Source organism: Phyllostomus hastatus, unplaced genomic scaffold (assembly GCF_019186645.2).
Source record: "Phyllostomus hastatus isolate PE091 unplaced genomic scaffold, TTU_PhHast_1.1 phas_contig_40, whole genome shotgun sequence".
Taxonomy (NCBI): domain Eukaryota; kingdom Metazoa; phylum Chordata; class Mammalia; order Chiroptera; family Phyllostomidae; genus Phyllostomus; species Phyllostomus hastatus.
In genome coordinates this window covers 57,523,930-57,546,880 of record NW_025333872.1, presented here as the reverse complement: position 1 = coordinate 57,546,880, position 22,951 = coordinate 57,523,930, and the positions used below count along the sequence as shown (strand labels likewise).

The window sequence follows — 22,951 nt, the reverse complement described above, 5'->3', positions numbered from 1 at the left end:
CCGCTGGGGATGCCAGTCTATGAGACTTAGTCAGAGTCTCGGAGACCTGAAATGTTTTAATCGTTCGCTTTCTTGCTTAACTGCCACCCTAAAGAGTTCAAATCAGCACTTCCTTGGGCAGAATGGGTGACAGTTAATGTATACGCCAAGGGGAATTTTAGAACTAGGTTCTCTTGCCACATTTAAGGTATAATTTCACTCACTAGAAATTAGGTTTACATGTAATATTTAATACATACAACCCTTGGTAGATACGTAGATGACTTCATTTGCTTTTGAACATGTTCACAGAAGTGATAAAGTATACTAAAAATATCAGGACAATGGGGACATATAAATAACCACAGATATTTTTGATTTAAAACAAAAACTGATTTTTATTACCTTTTTCTAATTTATGCAGAATTGGCACTATCCTTGTATTCCAAAAGACATCGTCTACTTCCATTTCCATGTCCTTTTCTTGCGGGTCAGCCTTTGAAACTGCAAAAGAAACCCAGAGCAGGAGAAACCGCATTGAAAGAAGAACTATAGCTGGAGCACCGTCAAAAGTCTTTGCTATTTATCACTGAAACTAATAAACTCTAGAATTAAATTATACTTTGCTCCCAAGCTCAATAACACTAATTAGGACTACATGTCTTCTGATCAGATCACCCCAAATTAAATTCAGATAAGATAATGGAAAGACATCAGAACTTAAAACTCTGACTGGGACACTTCATAAAAACTCCAGCTTTGTAAATGTTGAAATTATTGTCAATAAGGCAGACAGTTTTGAGTTATTTTTACTTAAATGTATCCCTCTGTAATATAGAAAAAATAAAAAATGATAGATATGTAAAGAATAAAAATCTTGAAGCCCTGGCTGGCGTAGCTCAGTGGATTGAGTGTGGGCTGCGAACCAAAGCATCTCAGGTTCGATTCCCAGCCAGGGCACATGCCAGGGTTGCAGGCCATGGCCCCAGCAACCGCACATTCATGTTTCTCTTTCTCTCTCTCTCTCTCCCCGTCCCTTCCCTCTCTAAAAATAAATAAAATCTTAAAAAAAAAGAATAAAAATCTTGAAAATGTTGAATGAAAAGTTTTCTGAAAGGGAGGCCTGCAGAGATTTTCTGTCCTATATGAAATAAAGTGTCCATGTCACTGGGGACGGATTTTGTAGGGGACAGTGGGACAAACCTGGGCTCTGGGTGCGACAAATCTCACTTCAAATTCCAACTTATTATTGATGCAGTGGGTGACCAGGGGCTGGTTTCTCATTCTTTCTGAGCTTCATCAGCAAAAGAGAGACCAGAATGTTTGCTTTCAGGGTTATGTGAATAGTCTCTGACCCCAGTGCCCAGCATCTAATAACACTCAATAGATAGGAATTTCTTTCCTTGATTAAAAAACAAACAGGCCATCACTGTCTGAAGAGCATCAGGCTGTGTGATACGCCAGATCCTCAGGGGCAGGTTCCCCCCGGGGGATGCGGCTGTAGAGAAGGGACAGCCACCAGTCACTGCGGGCCTCAGATGCAGCAGGCCTGTCTTCAGGTTTTGTAACAACCCTGTGTGAGGTTCGCAGACTGTCCCCATTTTCCAGGTAATGAAAGTGGGGCTCAGGAGCATTAAGTCACCTGCTCAAGGTCAGGTAGCTCCATAGTCTTTGCACTTGACCTCTATGCTGTTATGCCCTGCAGCATATCTGCAAGCTAAAAGGTAACTTTGAAGGGAAATATAAATCATATTAGAAACTGTAAATCGTGATTATATCTCACACAGGAAATATCTCAAGATCCGACACCGGGTCTAGCTGGAGACAGCCCTCAGACTGAGTGTGCTGCCCTCAGGCTGAGTGTGCCACCCTCAGGAGCGGTGCTGGAGGCACATTCTCGGGTCCTTTCCCAGAAGTGGCACCCAGTCTGTACTGGACCAGGAAAGCCATGCCCTTACAGGGTGGACCCAATACCAATTACGTGACCACACAGTGGGTGCCTGGACCCTTAAAATGTCACGTGATGAGTTACAAGTCATAGGGACAATCAGAGGGTTCCCAGAGAGAGAGAGAGAGCACAGAAAGGGTGTGTGGCCTGTATACGTTTAGGTTACTTTAACCAGAAAAAGGGCAAGCAGAGCAGGGAGGCCTGGGAAGAGCACAGGTTCCACCGGCACCCTCTGGGCTTGAGTCCCAGCTCGGCTGCTTTGCTTTCCCTCTGTAAAATGAGATAACAATGGTCATCTCAAGTATTGAGATTATGGGTTATCTCAATTTCTTTTCTGTGCTCTTTTGTATTTTCCAAAACCTCTAATACACTTGTATTAATGTTGAACAGAAAATGTGCAATGCATGTTAAATTTTCCAAGCATGAGGTAACGATGCAGAGAGGCAGTTACCAGCCAGCACACAGGCCTCCCCCCTCCCCTGCACTCACTCCCTGCTGCGAACAGCCACTCCCAGTTGCCGCGAGCTTAGGCTTGCCTTGCCTTTCATTAAACCTTCCTAATACCAGGAGGGTTGGTGTACACTAGGCAGGAAGAGCACTTGAGAAGCAAAAGTAGACAAAAGGCGTTGTCAAAAAAGCTGTAACTAAACAGTGTAGGTGCTGTTAATAGTTTTAATTGCAAGGTTTCACATAGTCTGTGTAACCCATAAGCAAGAATTCACAATAAAACACAGAGTTGAACTGGACAAAATCAGTCCATATCTTCCAGATCATCTATGGACAATCCCTTTTCCAAAGCCTTTGGGTCCAGATGTGGTTTGTGATCCAGAAAACTTTGAATTTTCATAAGGCAATATGGTGCATATACTGCATATTACCTACCACGCCAAGCAGGGTCTTTGGGGCAGCCCCCCTGTAGCAAAACATGTGAATATTCACACTAACAAATCAAAGACTACATCAGCCTTGGATCAGTACAGGTCAGGCATTGTCACTGAATGAGTTTGAAACAGATTTCAGCTTTCAGAGCTTTTGGTATTTTGGAACAGCAGATAAAGGATTGCAGACCACCGCTGCAATCTTTTGGATCATTACTTTTATGAGTCTGCACTCACTGTGATAAATTACGAATATGGATTCTAAAAGTAAACATGAATATTCAAGCAGTATAAAAAACATAGTTGTTCATATTCCCAGGTATGTGACATCTTCAAAGCCCAAAGTATATGAATAAAACCAACATACATCAAGCAAAAAGCCAAAAGACAATGCCAGAAAAATAATTTAATTAACAAATATGCATGATGCACTTAAATTTACTAGAAATACAAATTTCAAGTCCAGTAAGTTCAAATCAGCCTTTTTACCTTCTATGCAATATACTCCTTAACAGAATAGCTTTATGAGAAACCAGGGTTATCGACTCTTCTCTCAGGACAAACAGAATTGGTAACATGCTCACCCCAGGAAGAGTTAATTTACAGGGCTGAGCCAGAAATCACAGAACAGTTTATTTAACCTTCAGAAAGGAAAGGCCCTCATAGGCTCTTCTGAATGTTTCTAAGGTTTGTTTCTTCTCAGAACAGAAGTTAGCCAGACGCTATGGCGTAAGGGTTTGCTTTCAACTCTCTCCTAGACACCCTTGCATGAGCAGTGTCTCCAGTCCAGCTTCTCCCCTTCCCCACCCTCACGCACCTCCTCCAGCTCTGCTCTCCCCACAAATCCCTTTGTACATACTACACAAACTCAGTTTCTGTTCTAGAAACTGAAGCCTGGAATCCTATGACTACTTTTTAGGAGCCACAAAAATTAAAGTTTGTCTCAGTTTTGGGCAACCACCTAACATTATAGAAAGCACTTTTATCTAGGTTTGCTAAATATAAAAATTATGATTCAACAGGAAATTGTGTAAGTTGAGCAGAAATTTCAGCATGTTTTTTAAGATTTTGCTGTCTCAGTGGTTATAGCTCTTAACCACAGCTTTGCGTTCTGGACACAAAAACTTGACACAGTGTTTATTGGCTGGTGTTTTTAGCATGTAGATGTAAAGTGCTCGGCAACAATGCTGACACGGAAATCAGTCTACCTAAGGTTTCTCATTGGCCACAAAAGTCATTTTATCTATAAGAAATTAGTTTTGAAGATAATAAAATATTCTTTGAACTTAATATAAGTTTGGTTTTGTAAAATTTCATGTATGTAACAAAAGTACAAAGAATATAACAAACACCTGCATATCCAAAACTACTTTGGTCAAATATTAACTCTACTTTCATTCTCCTTGTTTTAAAGAACCAGAACGTTACAGAGACACTTGGTGCCCTCTGTGTTACTCCCCCACCTGTCCCCTGCTCCCTCTCCCTCCGATGGTTGCTACCATTTTAAATCAGGAGCTTATTTTTATTTTTATCATGCTTGACTTTACATGTTTACAACATAAATCTGGATCCATGAAAAACATATTTTGCAACTTAATTTTTCACATAATGTTATGTTTATAGTCATTTCACTCAGTACTATAAATATAGCCTAGTTCACTTTTCTAATTGCTATACTCCATGGCATGATACATTTTGTATCATTTCTAGTCTGTGATTTATAGTGTTACATATCTTTTTCAATTAGTTTAAACACCCAGAGGGCAGTTATCATACAGTTGATATAGTTTCACTTAAGTGAGTAATGATTCTAAACTAAATTTTTGAATTCAGTAACCATGTTGGAGTCAAGTTTTGAAACTTTCCAAATACTATCACAAAATAATTTCATTAAGATTATAATCTACAGATATTTGAGCTGGGAATAATGGTAAGAATGGTAAGACTACTGTGAAGATAATAAAAAGTTATAAAAATAAATGTTGGCATGTGACCAAGTTGGACAAATCACCTGGAGTTTTCAAACAAGGAGCCAACATCAGATGTTTTCGGTGCAAATGTTTTTTCTATGAACAGAGATGCTGGAGGTGAAGGCAAGGTGGAGACCTCTGAGAACACAAGCACCTCACCTGCTCTGGTTTCCAGCCTGCTCGGGTCCGAGCTGTTGGGGCACGATGTAGCCCTCGAACCCCTCTTCGCCTGGTCCCTAGGAGGAAGAGGAATACACACAGCACTCAGCACAAAAGCCAAAGCGTTTCTCCTTCTGTGAGTGTCAAGAGTCGGCCATATACAGTTTCTGAAGAAACCACAGAGCCTGTTTATAGAGTGGAGCTTGGTCCTCTATATCCTGTTTTAATCAACTTCTAATTTTCAACTGAGATTTGTGTTTTGAAAATAAGTCACATTTGTTTAACAATATGAAATACAGTTACTAGAAACAACAAAAATAAATCCAAAGTTTACTTTGCAAATCAAAAAATTGATTAAGGATACATGCCACAAGAGGTCACTGTTAGAAAAAGAAAGAATCTACTTTGAATCACAAAAGCCTGGCATTTATGAACTGGAAGCAATCCAGTCCTCTCCTCTCCTCTCCTCTCCTCTCCTCTCCTCTCCTCTCCTCTCCTCTCCTCTCCTCTCCTCTCCTCTCCTCTCCTCTCCTCTCCTCTCCTCTCCTCTCCTCCCCTCTCCTCCCCTCCCTTCCCTTTCCCTTCCCTCCTCTTCTCTCTCTCTATCTCTCTCTCTCCAGACCCCTCCTCTCCAATAAAAAAGTTCTCAAATTTGTCAGATGTGCCCAAGGTCACAGAGCAAGGTCAGATCTGGAACCCAGGTCTCATAATTTTCAATTCACTGCACTTCCTACTACATCACAGAGTGTCCTGTTTCCATTTAAAAATTAAACATATGTTCTCTGAAAATGTTGAATTTTTAGAAATAATTTAAATGTTAAAAAAATGGGAGGTACATTCAGGCAGTCCGAGCTGACAAATATTTTGTTGTATCAAACAAAAGTGTAATGGATAGCCAATAGCAGGGTTATGTACCTGCTATTTTTTAAGTTTACATTCTATATAGAAATGGTTTATGAAGGATATAATTTCTCTTTAGCTAGAGCTGATACTTAAAAGTACTTACTTTGAAATACCTATGTAAAATTCCAAGACAAAAAAACAAAATGAAAAACAAACACCGAGAGAACAGTGAAAGTTTTAAAGCAAACTTTTATTTGTAAAATATGACATTCACTATGAAGGTCGTAAGGGATGCATGTACGTGACACGGCCAGGGCTCCCCGCGAACGTCCGCACGCTCGCGCACCGCCCCTGCTCGCTGTGCCCTGACGCCCAGTGAGCGTTCAGCCTGGTCCTGCTCAACCTTTACTGCTGACCTTTGCTGGGTGGGCTTCTCCAAAGATCATTTTTCCATAGATATGTCCTTTTTCTTTAATACCTGATTTAACACTTCTTTTTATCCTACAAGGGAAAAGATCAAGCTAACCTTCTAAAAAAGTCCAATTAGTTAATACTCTGAAACAATTACTTTATTTTTATACGTATAAAAGCAGATCTGGTAACAAGGTGTCCCTAGTCAATCAAGCAAAGAAATGGGGATGAGATCTTTTTTGTCAACACTCTCAGAGTTGAGATGTAAATGAAGCAGATCTCAAAGAAGATAGAAATAAAGGAAATCAATCCTCTGAAAAGATAAAATGCCAAAAGTTTGGCAGGGTGTGAGATTGGAAGTTTCCATATCTATCACCCCTAGAAATAACAAGAAAGTGTGAGGCCCAGAGAAGCAAGTCCTTCTTTTCATTATTGTCCCAAACAACCGTTAGTTAAAATCGGGCAAGACTACCCTCCCTGAGGACACGGCCAGTGATGAGACTGCCTTTCTAAACACCACATGTGTGTACCCCCATTTCTCAGGGGAACAAAGAAGGGTTCTTCTTACCACACACAGCAGTTTGACAGCACTGGGTCCCACTGGTCCTCGAGAGCGGGGCAGGACTGGAATTCACCAGGACTGCGCAGGACTGCGCCCGACCACCACGGTGCTGAGGTCGAAGCGCAGGCTCTGGGCCCAGCTGACCTAGGTCCAAATTCTGGGTCCAACACTTAACAGCTATGTGGACTTGACCACGTTATTTAACCTCCTGGCCTTGGTTTCCTTATCTTAAAAATGAGGGCAATGCCTCTGTTTGGTACAGTAATCAGTACACTTGCAGAACTTAATAAATCGCCCATATTACTTTTTTCTTTAGGTCTGAGTCAACGAGCACCTGTCCGAGCAGCCTGGTGCTGGATGTCAGTGCGATGCAGAGCATACAAGGAGCTGCCCTAAAGAATTTTAAATCTACTCTGAAGAACTAAGGGGCTTTTTAAATGTAAAATTCCAATGGAGTCTTTACTTCCCAAGTACTAGAGTGTGAAATGGAGCAGGTTACAGGAACCGGAGGGATGCTGAGAAGGAAGCGAATGCTGAGAGGAAGACGTGAACCAAGCATGGGCCTTAAAAGAAGACAAGTTGAACCAGCAAATGACAGGTCTGCCCTCAGGAGGAGAGCAGCATGAGTGAAGGTGGGGAGGGGCAAGTGGAGCCTGGTGCTCGGGGCCGGGGATGACCACACTGGGCCGGCAAGACAGAAGTGGAAGGTTTCTGCTGGGAGCTCCTGGAACCCAGGAATCAATGGACCTAATTCAGTGGGCAATGAGGAGCTGTCGCTGGTGCTTACACAAGCGAGTGAAGATGGGATTTAGAATGTGCAGTGGCAAGAGCATTTAGGAGAGTTGCAGAGGAGTTACAAGGACTAATCCTTTGAGTGTTAGAGGGGGACTCTAGAAGAAAGAACAAATTCAAGAGATCCTATAAAGGAGAAGTTGATAGGACTTAGTGGTTGATTTCAGGCCGAAGAACAAACAGAAGGTGGATAAGGAAGAACAGGATAGTAGGGTTGCTACCAACAAAAATGGGGATGTTAGCCCTGGCTGGTGTGGCTGAATGGATTGAGTCTGCGAACCAAAGGGTTGCTTGTCTGATTCCCAGTCAGTGCACATGCCTGGGTTGTGAGCCAGGTCCCCAGTAGGGGGTGCGCGAGAAGCAACTGTACATTATTTCTCTCCCTCGCTTGCTCCCTCCCTCCCTTCCTCTCTCTGAAAACAAATAAGAAAAATCCTTTAAAAATTGGGAGGTTGAGGTGTAGAACAGTTAGACGGGTAAAGTAAGTTTGAGTTTTGCCACATTGAGTTTCTGATGAAATATGGAGCATCTACAAAGGAGATGTGGTGATCAGACAAGGAGCCCTATTCATCAAAGCAGCACACACAGACCAGTGCCATCAGACCAGGCTGGCTTGGAGGCTGGACTCCCTGAACAGAACTGTCAAATGCTCACAGGAAGAGGGCAGAAAGGGGAAAGGGGGTCCAAAGGAAGAACAGAAATAAAACGTGCTCTCATGTAGGCCAAGCAACATGTCATGAAAACAGGTGTGATTATAGGTCCAAGAAGATGAGGACTGAGGAAGAACTGTCCAGTCTGGCCAGGGTAAACCGGAAATTTTGGGTTGAGTCAGTGGTCTTCAGAAAGAAAATCCCCTCTTGGCTAAAAAAGAAGAGACTAGATGGTCTTATACTCAGTGGAAATCCTCCTGTAACTTCTACCCATTGGTCTCGGTTCTGCTAATCAGAGCCATGTGAAACAAATCTTTATCCTTCTCGAAAATCCAAATACCTAAAGGTGTTGTTGCATTTACCTCTTAAAGCCATCTCCTATAACTAATAAATCCCATGGCTCTGCCACTTATCAGCTGTGTGACCTTGGCTAAGTTTTTTTTTCCCCCTAAGCTTTGGTTTCCTCACCTGTGGATGCAGGGGTGGTAAATAATGATATGCCTCAATGTAAGGTGGTTGCGAGGATAAATGATATGATGTAAAATTGCTTAGCATAGTTCCAGGCACATAATAGTGAGTATTTAAATGTTTACTATTATAACAGCTGCTATCATTGGTGTCATTCATGGGCTTCTCCAGTCCCTTCAACTCTTCCTCATTTGATATGGTTTTAAATGTTCTCACCAGCTTGTTTAGCCACTCTGAGTGCCAGTTTGTCTGGATGCCTTTCACAGTCTGGGACCCAGCACTGAGCTAAAGGCATGGCCTGAGGAGCAAAGAAGAGACATTCTAAATAATGCAGCCTAAAAACGCATTAGTGGTTTTGGTGGTCACATCACAGTGTTGGCCAGTCATTGCCTTTTCTTACACATGCAGCTCATTCTTATTCATATTCTTAAATGCATTCTTACTGAATTTCAGTGCTGTACTTGATAAAGTGTTTTTGCCTATCAGGAGTTTTTAGATCTTGATGCAGTCATCCAATATAATTGCTCCTCTTCCCAGCTTCCTGGTCCATGTTGTTAACCATAAATTTTTTTTTACAATGATTCTGATGTACAAAGGATAAAACAATTCCAGAAATTATTCCTCAAAGGTATTCTGTGAAATTCTTCTTAGAGGTAGAATAATACCATTTTATTAGTAAAGACAGCTTTATGTACAAATAACACAAACCTAATTCTAATGACAAACTATAAATGAAATTTATTGGCTTATCTAATAAACAGATATCTACCTAACCCAAAAGTCAGGTGCTAGGGTGGGTTTCAGGTATGGTGTGATCAGGGCTTTGGCTCCATCTCTGCACTCTCTCAGATCTGCCCTTCCTGTGGTTCCATCTGTAGTCAGGTTGGAGTCCTGAGGAAAGCAGCCCACATGTTTCGATGCAAAAGCAAGGCCTTTGTGTCCCAGTCATTGATAAATGTCCTATGTTTCACTCTGAAACATCAGAATAAAATTTTGTAGCCAAGGCAATGCCCTACTCAGACTAAGTTACTAATGCCCATCCATGAATCAGTCACACTAGCAACATCTCCTGCTGGACCAAATATACAGCAAATATAAAAATATGTTTCTTTAAAACTACTCTCAAATTCAGATTTCACTACAATTCAGAGACTTCTTCCAATTATTATGACTAAGGTTTTTAAGTCAGGGGTCAGCAAACTTTTTCTGAAAGACCCAAGTAGTACGTATTTTATGCTTTGTGGGGCAAGTGGCAAAATGGAGGCTGCTATGTAGGTACTTTTATAACCATTTAAAAGGTAATGATTGAAAAATGTATAAACAATTCTCATCTCAAGAGCTGCAACAACAACAACAAAAACAGATGAATGGCCAAATTTGGCTCCAGGCTGTAGTTTATTGAGTCCTGCTTTCAAGCAATAACTAGATATTGAGAAGCAAACTGTAAACTAAGTGGAAGAATTTGGAATTAAGGGGAAAACAAAGGAGAAATTTATTTCTCTTTGGGAAAAACTTACATGTTCACATGGAAAAGGAAATTTTAAAGGACAATTATGATAAAAAGAAAACTTGGCAAATTTTGAGCTAAGATTTCCTCTCAATAAGAAGATGACACTTCATTTTTAGAATTAGACTTGAGTGTATAGATTTAAGTCAGGCAGTAAATATCTCGGGCTTTGAGGCCACACTGTCTTTATCACGATGCTCAGACTCTGCCAGTGCCGAGTGAAAGCAGCCACAGACAATAGGTCCATGAGTGTGGCTGTGTTCTGATACAATTTTATTTACAAAAACAGGCAGTGGGCTGGATTTAGTCTGTGGGCCTTAGTTTGATGACCCCTGCGCTTCATCGTCTCTTAGATTCTCTGACCGCGATTTGGAGATGCCACCAAGGGGTGGCTGGTGGTCCCTTCATCGGGTCTTTGCAGCCTGAAGCACCAGATGCACAGTTTCCATCACTCTGTCTTAATAACATTAAAAACAATTCTACTTAACAGTTATATACAAACAAGGAAATTAAAGAACATGTTTTTAAAGAAATGTTCATAAGATCAAAATTTTAAGAAAGTCCTTCGACGTATCTACAGCATTCATCAGTTTATGGCCCAAGATTTAAAATATATACATTTAAAGGTTATACACATACTCTAAGTGCCTTTTTTAGTCATCACTAACTGGTTATTATTAAAATTCTATATGTATAAACTTGATTAGACATTGCGTGGTAGCTAACCGTGTTAGCTCAGCTTAGTTAGGCTTAAATTTCCTTAGCGTAGAGTAAAAGCCCACAGTGTCATGCTTCCCTTGACCTTCAGAGCTCCACAGTTTGAAGGAACCTCATGGGAAAAGCCCTCGTAGCTTCTCACTGTGCACTCCAAGAACTTCAGCACCGTTGCTGTGGCTGCCCTCTCCCACGGTGCGCGTTGCTGTGCACACTCACTGACATCACCATCTCCCACCAGACCTGCTGCAAATGTTTCCCAATGGTCACCTCAGTCTCAGGCCCTCCCTTCTCCAAACCTCATCCACACTGCTGCCAGAGGCGCCCCTCTGCTGGAGGCCCTCAGAGGCCCCCTGCAGTCTGTAACCTCAGGCGCTCCCCCTCCTGCTCTGCCAGGCCACCTGCCTTTCTTTGCACGTGCCCACAAGTCAAATCCCCCCATCCACTAATGCCGCTCCCTTAGCAAAGTACACAACACTTTCCCCCTATTGAAACTCAGCCTTGGGAGACACCCCATACCCTTAAACCCCAGGAAACCTTCTGTGATCTTCAGTCAGAATCAGGTGCTCCCACCCGTACACGCCCAGGACCTTGCTTCCAGTTCTCCTTTCGTCCCTCTGGCATTAGAGAAGTCATTGTGTACATACAAATCACCTGGATATCTTATAAAAATGCAGATACTAATTCAGCAGATCTGGGATGGGGCCTGAGACTCTGCATTTCTAACCAGCTCCCAGGTGATGTTGATGCTGCCCTTCAGGGACTACACCTGAGCAGCCAAGCCAGATGCATCTGTAAACTCCTCATGAAAAGGGTCCATTGCTACAACTCCCAACCCCCAGCACATGGCTTTGCTTACCAAAAAATGCTTACTACATGAAAGCTGTCGAAAAAGGTGGTAAGTGACTGTACCAAATCACTCTGGCCAATGACTGCCTTTTCCAAATTAAAACAGTTTCTCAGCCACATTACCTTCAATTTCTTAAAAGAATAATGAATTCATTATTTTTGGAAAGTGATATATTTATTATTAATTTTTAAGGCTAGGCAATGTAAGTACAAAGGAAATTATAAAAAATCACCCAGGATCCAACCATTCAAAAATAAATATTGTCAATATGTAGTAAACATCATTCCAGACATATTTTGCAAAAGTTCAGATAAAAAGGTAAAAGAATGAATAAACAGAAGGGGAACTTGGAGGAAGTGCAGGTAAAGGATACATATAAATGGGGTCACAGTACATATCATTGTGATTTAAAAGTATTAAGTATAAATTTTACTTGAGTTTAACAGAGAAACAGAAATTGAAGTGAAACTGAAGGAATTGTAGAACTTCAGATGAATGGGTCTTCCCAAAAGATTTTAGTGTCTAAAAGATTTCTCTGAAGTTAAGAAAAAAAAAATAATGAAAAACATTAGGATGTTGAAATCATTCTTTTTAAAACAATATATTTCAATTTCAGACCATAGCTGCTGAAAAATCTACTCCCCGCTACGAAGAGAAGTAATCGGCATTCACACTTCCTCCCAAGTACTGGCTCTGATCACGTATGTCACTATGACGTCATCGGGCATCCCGTCCCACGCCATCATCTCCAGAGGTGTTTAGTTTTGGTTCAACATGAAAACAAAGTCAATACTCACCACAAAGGATCTTCCTGTAGCTTCTTCATTTCTGAGCTTTGAATTTTGACTCACCATTTTGTTGCCTAAGAGTTTTTTCCTAGAAAGTGCATGAGTACTGTAGTGCCCAAGTTCATTCACATTTGAAAGTGTCTGTCGCCTTTCTCACTGAAGGCTGGCCGTACAATTGTTGGGTTATGGCTCTTATACTTAGGAGTCCGTAGACATTACTCTACTGTCTTCTGGCCCTGGGGGATGCTTTCATAAAGCCAGAGGCAGCCTGCCTTTTTCTCCTTCTAGGTAACTGCTTGCTCTGCCTGCATGGCCAGAGGAGACGTCTTGCACTTATCCCCCCAGTTGACAATTACTAATCAAGTGTGTGCGCATATTGGGTAGTGTTCGAGTGCTGCGCACTCTGGGAAATGTCTCCGTGCGGATTACTGCACATCAGATTCTGTTGTGACACGATGTGTCCATGTGAGCTTCGGATTCAAGTCTTTATCTCGGGAAGTTGTCTTCTGCTTTATGTCTTAATATTTTTCCGGTTCTTTTCTCAGTGGGTTGTTGCAAATATCAAGTGAGTTAATGTATGGAAATCACTTGGAAGAGTGCCTGGCACTTATTTCAAAGTAAGATAGTACTGGGAGCAGGAGGAGCAGGAGGAAGATGATTCTCCCCCTCAGGAAAACATGCCACGCCTCCCATATTTATCTCAATCTCTCTCTCATTTTCCTATCTTTGAACTCATTTTTTTTTTTTGGAATGATTTCCTGTAGTCTGTCCACTAGATCTCATTGCATTTCCAACTGTTTTTATTCTTTTTTTATTTCTAATGTGGCTGTCCTCTCCACATTTATACATTTTCTTTCATTTTTCAGAATTGCAAGCATGCTTTTAATCTCTTGATGCAGGATTATAATCTCGAATTTGAATTCTTATAATCCAAATAAGAGCTCTTTTTTCCTTTTTAAAAAAACAGATCAATAACATTATCTTTAATTTCTTTGAGGCTATGAAAAATTGTCTTAACTCTCCATTTTCTTCATCTTTTTGTTAAGTTCTTTCCATACCTGTGCTCCAGTCCCATGATAACTCCTGTCTAACACTATTTATCTTTAAACAGAGCCATATATTTGTTGAACAATGAAAAGGGTCCACAGAGGGAGAGAGCCAGGATACGTGTACCTTCGCTCACCAAGCCTGTTATTTCTCTCAATTTGGAGTGTGTGTTCCCTTGGTTTGTGTGTAGCAGGTTGCCGTGACTCACAGAAAAGCTCTGTTATGCTCCTTGAGTTCTGACCATCAAACTATTCCCTTCCACCCTTCCACACACACACACACACACACACACACAGGCACACACACTAGATGGCTCATGGGAAATGAGAGCTTGTCGCCCTCAGTTTCATCCTCCCCAGATGCTTCATGACCTGGATCTTGGAGGGGGTCTTTCCAGTGGCTTCCTCCCTTCTCCAGTGGCCTGCCCACACCTTAGATCTCACTTCTTTCATTAAAGACTATTGGATACACCTTTCTGAGCTGACAGACTCAGTTTTACTGAAACCTGTTTCTTGTTCAAGATCTGAGGAGGTATCTGCTCTCAAATTACGTCTTGTTTTCATCTCCAGTTCATCAAGTCTGACAAGCGAACTAGACTCTTTTGGTTGCAATATTCCAAGTAACAAATACCTAATCTGAAGTACCACAAGCTGTCCCTGTCAAAAGAAGTAAATAAAAGAAAGAAGAAAGGTAAGAAAAGGAAGAAGAAGGAAGGAAAGAAAGGAGGGAGGGAGGAAGGAAGGACGGGAGCGAGGGAGGAGAGTGGGAGGAAGGAAGAAGAGACAGAGAGAGAAAGGAAAAGGAATGTGTTGGCTCAAAACAGAGCAGTCTAGAGTGTGGATGTGGTGGCCTCAGGCACAGCTGGATCTGGGGGATTATATGGCATCTTTGAACTTGGTCACTATCTTCACTCTGTTTCTTTATACACTGGCCATTGTTGGCTCCAAGACAATATCATCTTTATAGCTTGTGAACTTGGAGAAAGAGCACTTTTCCCAAAGGCTTCAGCAAAAGTACCAGGGAAGAAGTCCATTTGCCTTGCCTGGATAACCTGCCCACCAAGTGCTATGGCTGGTGGGTTGGAGGATTCTGAGCAGCCAGCTGTGGGCCACTTAACCACCTCTAGGAAGAGGAGTAGGAAAGACAGGGACAGCCCTCTTCCACATATGGACTGGGCAGGATTTAATATACAATGCAAGACAGCCTGCTTTCCAAAGCAGGAGAGACGGGATGAAGGCCATCATGCAGTGTAAGGTTTGCTTCATGTTTTGTAGTTTGGGGTTGGAACCATTTTTTGTTTGTTTGTTTCATTGATGACATTTACTTCTCTGTTTTTTATACTTTGTCGCTTTGATTGGGTTTCTGCAGAATAACTTTGCTTTGCCATCTTTAACCAAAAGCCCTCTTTTCTTATTTTTGACTCCAATAATACTAACAGCACTTGCTGGTTTAAATATAATCCTTTCAAGGCTTATTAATTATTCTACCTCCCACAGTGAGAGCTGGGAGGATATAGAAGCGAAGGAGCAAGGGTATTTCCATATCACAGATTAAAAAACTGAGCCCCCTAAATTGTTCAGAGACTTGCTGAAGAGTATTCAGAGAAATCACGTGGCTGAGAGAATAACCAAATCCAGGGGCTCTGCTCCCAGCAAAGAGTTCTTGTCTCTCTACAACGGACTGCTCTTGGCCTTTCCTCCTAAAAATTACATTTCCAAATCACAGTAGTGTGAACAATATTTACACAGAAAACCTTACAAGGCTTTTAAGCAGCTATATAAAGGATTTCATCAGTTTGAACTACTGGATGGATAGATGGATGGATGAATGGACAGATAAACGGAAGGAGATTCATACACATACGGGGGTTGGCAAAATTAGGTTTACAGTTTTGAGTACAAAACACAGAGTCAATAAAACTATTGTAATAATCATAACCTGCACGCCTTTTTCCACACAAACAGCCATAAACCTACTTTTGCCCACCCCCCTACACATCGCTTAAGGAAAGCTGTTTTCAATCCATACAGCAAAGAGAAAATGGAGTGCCGCTGCAGAGCAAGCCTGCCAAACTTTAAACGAATCCTTAAACGAACACACAGAGACTGTTGTAACTGGCACACTGTTTTAAGATGATAATTTGTTAAGCGCTTGAGAGTATGTTCTCTTTTGGAAAGTTAAATAGTTCCCCAAGATCTTGTTTGAGATGATACCTTGTGTAGCAAATCCTTTTCCATCACAATCAGCACAAAGGTAGACTCCAGTCCACCCCATGCCTGAGTCATCTACATTCTGAGTTAAGGGCGCACAAGTCAATGCTGTTGCACTGAGATAACCTGCACCTTTCTTTCCCCAGCGAGAGCTCTCAGCAGGAAGTGCAAGGACCCTGCACGGGGCGCACGTCCTCACTTCTTCTGTCCCCATTACATGATTGCTCTGTTCCTCTCCACCCGCTGTCATCTAACGCCTCTCCCTGCTCTAGTTACATATTCCCGGCCCTCCCTTCTTCTGACAGCCCAGCTCACTGACAAGACTTCATTCTCCAGTTTATGGGCTACAGACACACACAAAAAAGTTAATGGAGGGTAAGGCTTTAACCTCAAAACTGGGAATACTCCATTGCAAAGCAAAGATCATTTCTTGGAATTATCCTCTTAAATGTTTACAAGAAATAATTATCAAGTGTCCCAGATTGATTCACTAATGTAATTAATGAAAGAATTGCTAATAGTTTCCATTTGCTGGTTGGTTTTAATTTTACTGTCTAAAAATTTTTTTTGGCACCTCAACAAAAACCCATCCCATGATTAAAGGAAGTAAAGATTCGTAAAGCAAAAAATGTTATTGGAAGTCAAACTTGCCAGGGTGTACTGCAAACCCAACTCAGACACAATCATTACACGATGCAAAAGTCATGCTAACAAAACAAAAAGAAAACAATTAACAATTAGCCCCAGTGCCGCATAATTTTGGACTGTCAGGAAGAAGTGCGTCCAGTCCTAATTGATTTCCCCTTTGCTGTTTGAGGGATGAAATAAGTAACTGAAAATGCCTTTGCTGTCTCAGACTTGGGAAGACATGATGAACTCTGGCTTGCCAGATTATTCTACAACATCTGAAGGTTTGCAAAAAATAAAACAAAACAAAACAGCTCTTGTCTGGTTTTCCTAGTCAACTTTAATTACTGTAAGGATGGGTGCAGCAGGATAAACGTTTCCTTTTCACTTCAGCGCTGAAAGAAACACAAGTGCTCTGGCTGCCTTTTATGTTAAAGCTCTGAGGTCTGCAGTCTATTCTTACTCACCAACTGGAAGAGATTTGTTGCAATGGCCAGTACAATGTTTTGTGCTCAACTCCCAAAGTCCCAGTTCGAAGTTTGTTCTCTTCCACTTAAGGAGACATTTCATTTTTCCTTTCATTTAAAAAATGTTCTGAATGTGAAGTGACATTACAAGGACTGCTAGTTTGCCTAATATAAATCTGGCGTGTGGGACACTCTTCAGGCTGTGTCAGCAGACAAGGTCAGTTCAGCTAAACTAATCAGTGACCTAGCAGCCAGTTCGGGGAACAGTTTTAAGAACGTAACATGTGTATAAACCAAAGTCAGGCCTGAAATCTAAAGTGAGGGGAACAAGCTCTTGGTCTTAAAATGGCCCATGGAATATAATCTTGTTAGGCAAATTTGAACTGGGCAGTTGTCCATAATGACCCAATGGAAAGTCAGAGAAAAATATCTTTGAGTGACCCTGTCCGGTCCAAGACCTTCTGCCTTTCTTAGCATCATTAGTGGCTGGGACTTGAAAACAGAACCTGCTTGCGCCCTGGCCCCCAATTACTCAGGCTACCTTGGGAAAACACCAGGTAAGAATCCATGTGGTCCATACAGTAAACATTTCTCACAAATCCCTAATGTGGTAGGATATTTGCTCCCAATTTTCTAGACAAAGCCCTATTGAGGAACACTGGATGAACTTAGGGGTTCACAGATGGGCAGGGGGAGTGGGAGGGTGGATGAAGGTGTCGGTGAGAACTGGGGTAAAAAAGAAAGTTCTGTCTAGGAACATCATATGAAATAAAGTTAATTCCCAATCATTCATTTCATGTGGGATTAGTAGAGGGATTGTCTCATAACTGAAATCCACAGGACTCTCCTGTTTTAGCTATTAGTTTGCAAAATAAATATTTTAATCCAAGTTTCTATTGGAGAAAAATAAATAAATTAAATGCCTACTCTTTTGTGGAGTTAACAATAGTAAGCTAGCCGAAAGGGAGCTAATGAGATGCCAGTCCAGGCAAGAATCCCAAATAACATAAACAGAATCATCAGTTGTCACTCAAGAGCAGGCTGGAGCAGTCCCACCAGAGCAAAGCCTTTCTTCTGACAATCCTATCAGAGCGGCATATTGGCAAGCATGAATAAATGTTTTCCTAAGGATTAAATGGGGAATGATGTAAAACCAACTCCCCTTAGCTGTGAGGAGAAATCTTTCCTGCTCATGTATCATTAACTCAACATTTGCTGTACACAAAAGAGAACATGCAAGCCACCCGTCTACATAAGATAGAAAACAGACTGGCAAATGGCGTTGTTATCCTCACCAGGAAATGAAATAGGAAGAATACTGACCCTCCGCTTCCAAGATGAGGTGGTGAGGATGCTGCCCCCTGGAACAGCCCTTGCTCCTTGACGTCGCTGAAGCCACCATCCTCAGCCAGGGGAAGTGGCGGCCTCTCCATGAGGCCAATGGCCTTAGATTCCGTTACGTGAATCCCATTGGTTTTCGTCAGAGAGCCCCCCATCCTGGCTGTTTCTCTGGATTCCACTGTCTTCTTTCCTGTAATAACCAAGGAAATGTTTTGTCAAAGCATTTCTTCTTTTAGGAATCACTATCTTTCAATATTTTTTTTCAATCTAAGAGCTTGCACAATTTAAAAATTATATATTACTTATAATCAAGTCTGCAACGCTATGGATAAAACCTCCCTGGACAAATAAGACCACACCCCTATTTTAGGCTTGGCATCATCAGTTCAGCAGGTGAAAATGAATGAAATCTCCTTCCTGTTAGTTTGCAGTCTACCTAAGGCAAACACTTGAATTTAGGTTTATGATCTACCTAAGTCCACATATATACTCTGCATCCCATACAATAACCCCTATTTGTAAATTTGCTCAAGTTAGTAATTTTTGATTCAAAAAGTATTTATTGAGTACTCTCCTGATGTCAGGCACTGTCCTGGGCACTTAGGATGCAGCAGCGACAAAACAAAAAATCCTCACCTCATTTACATCCTAATAGGAATATACAGACAATAATGAATAAGGTATGTAAAATAATAAGTGCAGGGGAAAAGAGCAAAAGTAGAATAGTGAAGAAGGGTAAAGGTGGCTGGGAATGGGGTCCAGTAACAATTTTGAACAGGGTGGACATGGTAGGCAGACCCTTAAAGGAGGTGAGGCGCCTGGCCGTCAGATGATGAGAACGGTGTTTCCAGCAGCGGGAAGAGCAGTTCGGAAGCCCTAGGGCAGGAGTGTGCCTGACGTGCTCAAGGGCAGTGGAGTGTGTGAGGGGGAAAGAGCAGGAGAGGTAACCAGAGGGGCAAGGCTGAGTCCTGGAGGCTAGCAGACCACTATGTGAACGGAGGGGTGCACTGAAAGCCCTATAAGGCTGGCTAAAGGGGAATAAGATAGAGTTGCAAAAAGATGTCCAGTTTGTAAACTGAAACATCTATCTTGTTTATGACTGTAGAATCTTAGGCTTATAACACTGTTTCTTCATCAGCCATTGACATCACGCTGCTACTATGCTCTAGTCTGTGATAATTTTTTTTTTCAAAGGCAGAGGGGGAATGAGCTTCACATAAAAAAATGCCTTTTGCAAACTTTTCTAAAATGACTCAAGACTTTCTTTTCTGCACTTGAACCGACAAAACAATGAAAACCAACAACAAAACCACCTAGTCTACTGCCATGACCCAGCACCTTGCTTCCAAAACACTGAATTTTAAAGCTGAAAGAAACCATAGAGATTGGCTAGTCTAACCTTCATTTTTTCTAATGAGAATTGAGAACCCAAAGGTTCAGTGACTAGTTTAAGGTCACAGAGGAAGTTTGGGGAGAGCAGGGCTATACAGTGGGAAGAGTGTAGGCTTTACACTTCATCAGACTTGGGGTCAAGTACAGGCTGTGTGACTTGGGAAGGCCTCTCAACTTTTCTCTCACCTTCCTCAATGGTCCCCACCCCTTGGGGATGTGGTGAGAATGAAATGATATGGCCTAATGACTTACATGACGCCAGCACACTCAAAACCTAGATGTTACCGTCATTATTATTAATGGAACTCAAGAACCCTGACTCCCGGTCCCAGCCTCTCTCCATAGCACTATGCTATCTTAAATATCTTTACTACTGAATCATAAGGCATGTATTTTGTTTTAGATTACAAAGCATCTTTAGCCTGTGCCTATATTTTAGCATTTATTTCTCTTATTCATTTACTCCATAAATATTTATTCAGCACCCACGGCTGTGGGCCAGATGCTCTTCCAAGTGCTGCTGGTCCAGTGGTGGACAAGATGCCCCAGTGTCATGGGGCCAGTTTTCTATAGGGGGAACACCCATCCTCACAGGTGAAGGAGCTGCATGCAGCCCCTGTATCTTGACAACCTACGAGATGAGCTGCCAGCCACAGGGAAGAGGTGCCCTGGGGCTCACTGTACTTTTGCAGGATCTCCACCATTAAAGTGAGCGTGACTAAGGATGCTCTGTATCTGCCTGGCAAGTATCTGCAGCACACTGCAGTAATTTTGTAATGGATCACGGGTAAACTTCAAAGGTATTCTACTTCCAGTAGTATTACCCAGCAGACACAGTTCCGTTTCACAGACCTTTCTTTAGCACCTACTATATACTAGCCTAAAACCCTGTTTTAGGCTCTTGGGCTACATAAATAGAGAAAATCTCTTTACTTGCTGAAGTTGCTCAGTCTAGTAAGGGAGACAAGAGAAGCAGGCACGTGTAAGGAGGGAAATGTAGTACAGAGAAATGCAATGGTTTGAGCAAGGTAGGGAGGACAGAGAGAGCAGGGGAGTTCTGAGGGGTTAAGAGTTGGTCAGGGAAAGAGCCACAGAGGACGTGGAGCCTGCAAAGCATTCTGAAGGGTTAGCAGGCAGCACAAAGGAGTTTTGAGAAGAAGGAACAAAAGCCTGAAGTCAGAGCCAGCCTCACGTGTGCACAAGCTGGACAGTCAAGCGGGCCCTGTGCTTAGAAGGGCCCCATGCTGGTTTGATGCTCCCCTGTGGCCATCTTGAGGTTCTGAACAATTTTTGAACAAAGAGCACCACATTTTCATTTTGCACTGGGTCCAACAAATTACATAGCGGGTCCTGCATGAGGCTTGAAACAGCAGGATGGGAGGGTATGGAGAACAGCAAGGAGTTCCACATTGCTGGTGCACAGATGATGGACATGGGTAAGCAAGGGGAGTCGAAAGAAGGTCCTGGGAAGGTAGGCTGGGGCCAGGTCACAGCATAGCTGTGCGTACAAGGAGTCAGCAAACAGCTACCGAATCTGGCCTACCTCCTGTTCTGGTGCAGTCTGCAAGCTAAGAATGGGTTTTATATTCTTAAGTGGTTGAGGGTAAAGATCAAAAGAAAAAAATATTTTGTAACATATAATTACATGAAATTCACATTTCAGTGGCCATATATCAGTCTCTGGTTGATTTCCCACTAGAATGGCATGGTTGAGTAGGTTGATCCAAGGCTGTGTGGCCTTCAAGATATAAAATATTTACTATCTATCTGACCTTCTGTAGAAAAAGTTTGCTAACTTCTGTGTGAGGTCGGTATTCCCCAAGCTGTGTTGCCCAAAAGACAGATTCCACAGCCATGAAGATTTCTGAAATGCTGGGTTGAATTAAAACGAAACAGGTTTCTTTACAGATGGCTTCACCAACCCTTTAAATACACTCATGTGGATTGCGACTCTCCAAGAGGGAAAGAAAGTAGGCAGACTTATTTCAGCACTGAACACTTTTTCCAAGGAAAAGCTATTAATATTTTGCTAAAATGTTCCCTGGAACTCAGTTTGGCAAACACTCCTTCAGGCACAGTGAGGGTTTTCAGCAAGATGATGCAATCTGATTTCTGTTTGCTTGCTGACCGCTTGTCCCTATGGCACACACAGAAAATGATTTTTCATGGTCCATTAAGATAAAGGGATAAGACCACTGCTCATGGCCACGTCTGGTTGGGAGGTCGGCTTCCCCCGGCTCTGCTGGCTGCTCTGAGGGCTGAGGGTCCTTGGGTTGACCCACTTGCAGGCTCTGGCTGTGAGCAAGACGGGAGGGCTGGATGACCAGGGACAAGGCAAGAAGTGATAAAGGCAGAAAGGCAGTGGCGGGAAAGGAGAACACAGACACAAGAAGTGCTTGTAAACCCATTTAGAAAGCCCATTGTTGGGGCCGAGGGCGGGGAGGTGATGCTGGTGACGGCAAGGATGACAGGGATGGGTGAGAAGGTGAAGGCTGCACCGAGGTCCCCGTCTGGCTTGAATAACCAGGGCAGGGTTAGCAACACTGTCCCCCTCCAGCCAAAAGCCCTAACTGGAACACAGAGCAATGAGACTGCTGGTCCTGTCAGGATGACTGCACACACATCCTCCCCTTTCCTGTCCTTAAATCAGAAATTCCGAACCTGGCACCACACCTCTAGCCCTGCCTCTGGCAGTGTCAGTTGCAAAGGGCTTCGCACCAGAGGGAGGGAGGCACCCCTGTCTTGCACGGTCACCTTTACAATAACCCAATAAAAGATGCCTTTTCTGAACAACAGAGGCTCGGAAACAGGCCCAGGGAGCTCCTGTACAAGTGACAATGATCCCAAGGCTAGAACGCTAAAATATATTTTTTAATTGGGCCTTTAAAATGACAGTGACTTTTTACTGCCATTGTCCCCGGAGTGCTGACGCCACAGGGGTGAAGGAAACGGTGAGGCTGGCCTGCAAACGGGGGTGGGGGGGGTGGGGGGGTGGTCACAGGAACCCAGCGAACAGGTGCTTTGGGGCACTTGGAGGCATGAAGGTGGCCTCAGTGCTGGGATGTGACACTGCAGACGGCACCTCCCAGAGCACAACTGGAGCACTGTGGCCAGGGGCCAGGCGGCCCCGGAGGGAAGGCACTAAGCCACAAGGAAAGCTCAGAAGATGAGGCTAGGGCGTAAAACATCCATCTCTTCAGTCGCCTCCACAAACAGGTGACCAGGTCAGCAAGCAGCAAAGCTCTCAGGGCGAGCTTCCAAGAGTTAAATGCCTTAAACATGGATGCGGCATTTGGGCTCAGAAGCAAAACCATCCAATAACAACTGTTTGGTAACCCAGCTCTGCAT

The 22,951-nt window shown here is 42.7% G+C and overlaps 1 protein-coding gene across 2 annotated transcripts in view; it reads right to left on the bottom strand.

Moving 5' to 3' along the window:
- ARMC2 (armadillo repeat containing 2) overlaps nucleotides 1-22,951 on the bottom strand; it is a 97,909-nt gene that overhangs the window by 63,669 nt on the left and 11,289 nt on the right. The window contains exons 4-7 of one of the 2 annotated variants that reach the window (XM_045843817.1): nucleotides 22,398-22,402; nucleotides 18,194-18,393; nucleotides 4,935-5,011; nucleotides 385-483 (exon numbers count right to left, since the gene is read on the bottom strand). In XM_045843817.1, coding sequence (XP_045699773.1) covers nucleotides 385-483; nucleotides 4,935-5,011; nucleotides 18,194-18,393; nucleotides 22,398-22,402 — 381 coding nt within the window. Of the gene's footprint in view, nucleotides 1-384; nucleotides 484-4,934; nucleotides 5,012-18,193; nucleotides 18,402-22,397; nucleotides 22,403-22,951 lie in introns of both variants that reach the window. The other variant, XM_045843815.1, reaches the window with a different exon arrangement.